We start from the raw sequence: 3,246 nt of genomic DNA, 5'->3' as shown, positions 1-3,246 counted from the left end.
CCCATTAAAAAATCCTATTTTCCCTAACCCCTAACCTTTAACCTAACTCTAATCTTAACCCCAAACCCTAACTCCTAACCCTAAACCTAATTCAAATCCTAATCCTAATTATAACCATAAACCTAACCCCTAAGGCTAAAATAATGGGGAAAATTATTGGGGAAAATAATGTCCCCACTTTCCGATTTCTCGAGGACTTGTCCCCTCAAGGAAACACAAACAACACACAGAGAGAGAGAGAGAGAGAGAGAGAGAGAGAGAGAGAGAGAAATACCATGAAAACGAAGAGAGAAATAAAACAGCTGGCATTAGACTATTTGAATTCATTGCGAAATCTATTTTATTTTGCAGATGTTTAAACAAAAACGATTGAAATAGGTTAAATTGATATGTAGAAAATAAATATTTTTAAATCATAAATTAGGCAAATAAATAATACAACCCATTAGGTTGATAATAAATATCACATTGAATATTATTTTGCTTTTCATGTAAAAACAAATCAACAAATAAATACCTAGATTAAATACTTATATATTAGCAATATGTCATAAATATTAGACTCCTCTAAATTCTACATTATTTGATGATAATAAGAACACTTGTCCACAGGACATAACATTAACAAAGGCAACTTTGTTATGGTCATGAAAACTGGATTATTTTTCCCTTGAGTGAATGGTGATGACGATGATGGTGATGAGGAATAGTCTCCAACAGCATAGACACCTGCCTGGTCCTTGATGAAGATGCCACCTTACATATTGTGTTCTCCAGCATGAATATAGCCAATGATTCTGTTGATGGTTATGGTGCGAACCTGGAACCCCTTCAGCACTTTACACAGATGTAGCCTTTCATCAAAGGGATTTTGATTAACAGTACCTTGAGTAGGCCTACAACCTTGTGTATCCTGAAAAGAAACATAGTGTACACTGTGTCAAGTTAACTTTATCTCTATTTGGTTACGGACAATTGACATACAAATGACCATATTTGGTTAGGAGATATTTTAGGGACCATTCATTCCACCACCCACATCCCAATGTAATCCCTACTAATCTTAGACTGAGTCCCTGAAAGGCCTCTTTATGTTAGTCAAGGTTGCTTTTGAGAATCTCTTACCTGCTGAGAGGACCAGTCTCCCAACAAAGACAAGGAGAAGCAGTTCTATAAAAATAAAAAAAATAAAATGAAAGGGTGAGGCAATATATGACAGTAGATTTGTGTAGCCTAAACCTGCAGCTACAGTGACATTCCTATACGAAACTGATTGTGTTAGAAATATCTCAAAAATCTGTTTTTTATGTCATGTCCTCTCCATGCCAGTATTTTGGCATAGTAATTCCCAGACTTTACCTCTTTAATCTCCCTGAGGTTCTGCAGCACATTGGGTCCAAGCAGTTTAGGGTCAATAGCTTGTAGCATGTCACTATAACAATGCAGATCCTCCTCAATGTTCCTCAGACACTTGTCCTATGGGATACACAGGAACAATACATGTAAAAAAGTTAACAATACAGGCAGACAGTGTGTTAGATTTGCCCCCTTTAGACTGGAAATAAACATGCCTTTTCCATTTCTTATGGGAAAAACTGATGGAACTGTTGCTCTGGGCAACAACAATAATATGTAATTTATAGACAATGGCAAATAGCCTACCTGATCAAACTCTAAATTTGTGACTCTGGAACATGTTGAGTGCTGTTGAGTGCTTTTGGTCTATAAAACAAAGTATAGATTATTCAGCAAAGGCTTTCAACATCGACGTTATATAGCCTTGTAAATGGAAATTCACATTATTGTCTGAAATATTTGAATACAGATTACAGAATGTCATCTGGCAATATTGTCATTTTCTTACCTTTGGTGCACACACTTCCACCGTCTGTGTTCTCGTGTTCAACTCCATACCCTGGTCCGTGCAGTTTATTCCTTTGAACAGGTGTTCCTAGTATTGAAACGAATTTAATGAATAGGCTACAGATATGAATTGAATAAATAGTCTACCATCAAGAATAGTGTTGGAAAATGTGTCTGTGTCTCACCTGTGCAAGCGCCTCGGTGATGATCCAAAGGAGTGTTTGCGCAGTAGCAACACAGTTCTCAGCTATCCGGCCGTTGCGCGCCACCACTGGGCTGGACATGTTCACGTGCCAGAGAGAACAAGTGAGCGCGACCAAGAGCAGCCAAGTGGCAAAATCTGACAGGTTCAAGAAGAGGATAGAACTAAGACTTCAAACTAAAACTTTCTATACAAAAACATTTGTCAATAATATGCCAATAATTTTGAGATGGTTTTGCAATATTCTCATGCAAGAAAAAAGTATTCTCAGATAACCTGACCTATTCTAACTTTAAGCATAAAATAAATAGGCTACTAACTTTATAACAATAATTTTGTTAGAAGAGAAAGAGAAATAGGCTATAGATTACTCACAAAGCTTGGCGTTTGGCATCATGGTTATAACAATGTTTATCCTTGGTTTATCCTAATTATTTTGTGTGTCTTGCTTCATATCTCAGTGTTTTTATACTTTCCCGGGCAGGGAATTCCCTAGCACAATAACAATGTTTGAAAATATAAATTGAAAGTAAATCAGGTAACAATGTCACTGTGTAATTTTCCTAGATGCCAGATATCAATAATGGAACGTTTTCCCAGAGTGGAACTGGAATTAACATTGACTGGAGTTGAGTTGATTGTATCAGATGTTTTGGTTGTAGCCACTATAACCACAGTAGTTTCTCACAGTTTGGTAGAAAATATCTGGTTGCCTCCTCTGCTTTCTAGTGGTTGGCTAGGCCTAGGTCAAGGTCATGATTCAGTATGGGCTTTCACTATGGTCAAAACTCAATTACATACGTGTTTGGAGCCTTGTAGTGCAACATGAGAAATGAGGGAAGAAACTGCCTGTTATCCACACACATGCAACAGTCACTTGCCTATATTCAGCTATGTCATAGCATTAATGCCAATTTAATTATGTAATTGTTGACATCCATAGAAGAAAACAACTAGTAGGCGACCATAACCTTATCTTATTTTGTAGTTTGTATTTATAGGTTTTATGTGTTTATATATATTTATGAGGCACATGTAGGCTAATGTAGCCTTCTTTGGTCCCTCGAGCATCCTTCTGTACCATTTATGAATTAATTTGGATTGTCTCATCTACTGTCAGTTAGATCTGGTTCGGATGGCTACCAAGACTGACCATAACAACACAACAATGAACTAATAAA

At 36.8% G+C, this 3,246-nt stretch overlaps 1 protein-coding gene across 1 annotated transcript; it reads right to left on the bottom strand.

Annotated features, from left to right (window-relative positions):
- Window positions 1-459: 459 nt before the first annotated feature.
- On the bottom strand, window positions 460-2,462 carry LOC121581688 (interleukin-12 subunit alpha-like). The gene is made up of 7 exons (XM_041897169.2): window positions 2,441-2,462; window positions 2,049-2,203; window positions 1,865-1,951; window positions 1,663-1,722; window positions 1,360-1,476; window positions 1,126-1,170; window positions 460-913 (listed from the first exon to the last, which is right to left on the bottom strand). The coding sequence occupies exons 1-7, from the start codon at window positions 2,460-2,462 to the stop codon at window positions 758-760; spliced, it is 642 nt and encodes a 213-aa protein (XP_041753103.2). The 3' UTR covers window positions 460-757.
- Between the last annotated feature and the right edge of the window lie 784 nt (window positions 2,463-3,246).

Source organism: Coregonus clupeaformis, chromosome 14, assembly GCF_020615455.1.
Source record: "Coregonus clupeaformis isolate EN_2021a chromosome 14, ASM2061545v1, whole genome shotgun sequence".
In the NCBI taxonomy this organism is placed as follows: Eukaryota; Metazoa; Chordata; class Actinopteri; order Salmoniformes; family Salmonidae; genus Coregonus; species Coregonus clupeaformis.
Note: the sequence above shows the minus strand (reverse complement) of the source record. Positions and strands in the feature narration are given on the sequence as shown.

Excerpts from the sequence above, each read along its gene's own strand:
- LOC121581688 (XM_041897169.2), bottom strand. The coding sequence starts at position 2,462 with ATGATGCCAAACGCCAAGCTTT. Across the intron at positions 1,723-1,864 it reads TGGAAGTGTGTGCACCAAAG|ACCAAAAGCACTCAACAGCA; the intron begins GTAAGAAAATGA and ends TTTGTTTTATAG. Across the intron at positions 1,477-1,662 it reads CAAATTTAGAGTTTGATCAG|GACAAGTGTCTGAGGAACAT; the intron begins GTAGGCTATTTG and ends TGTATCCCATAG.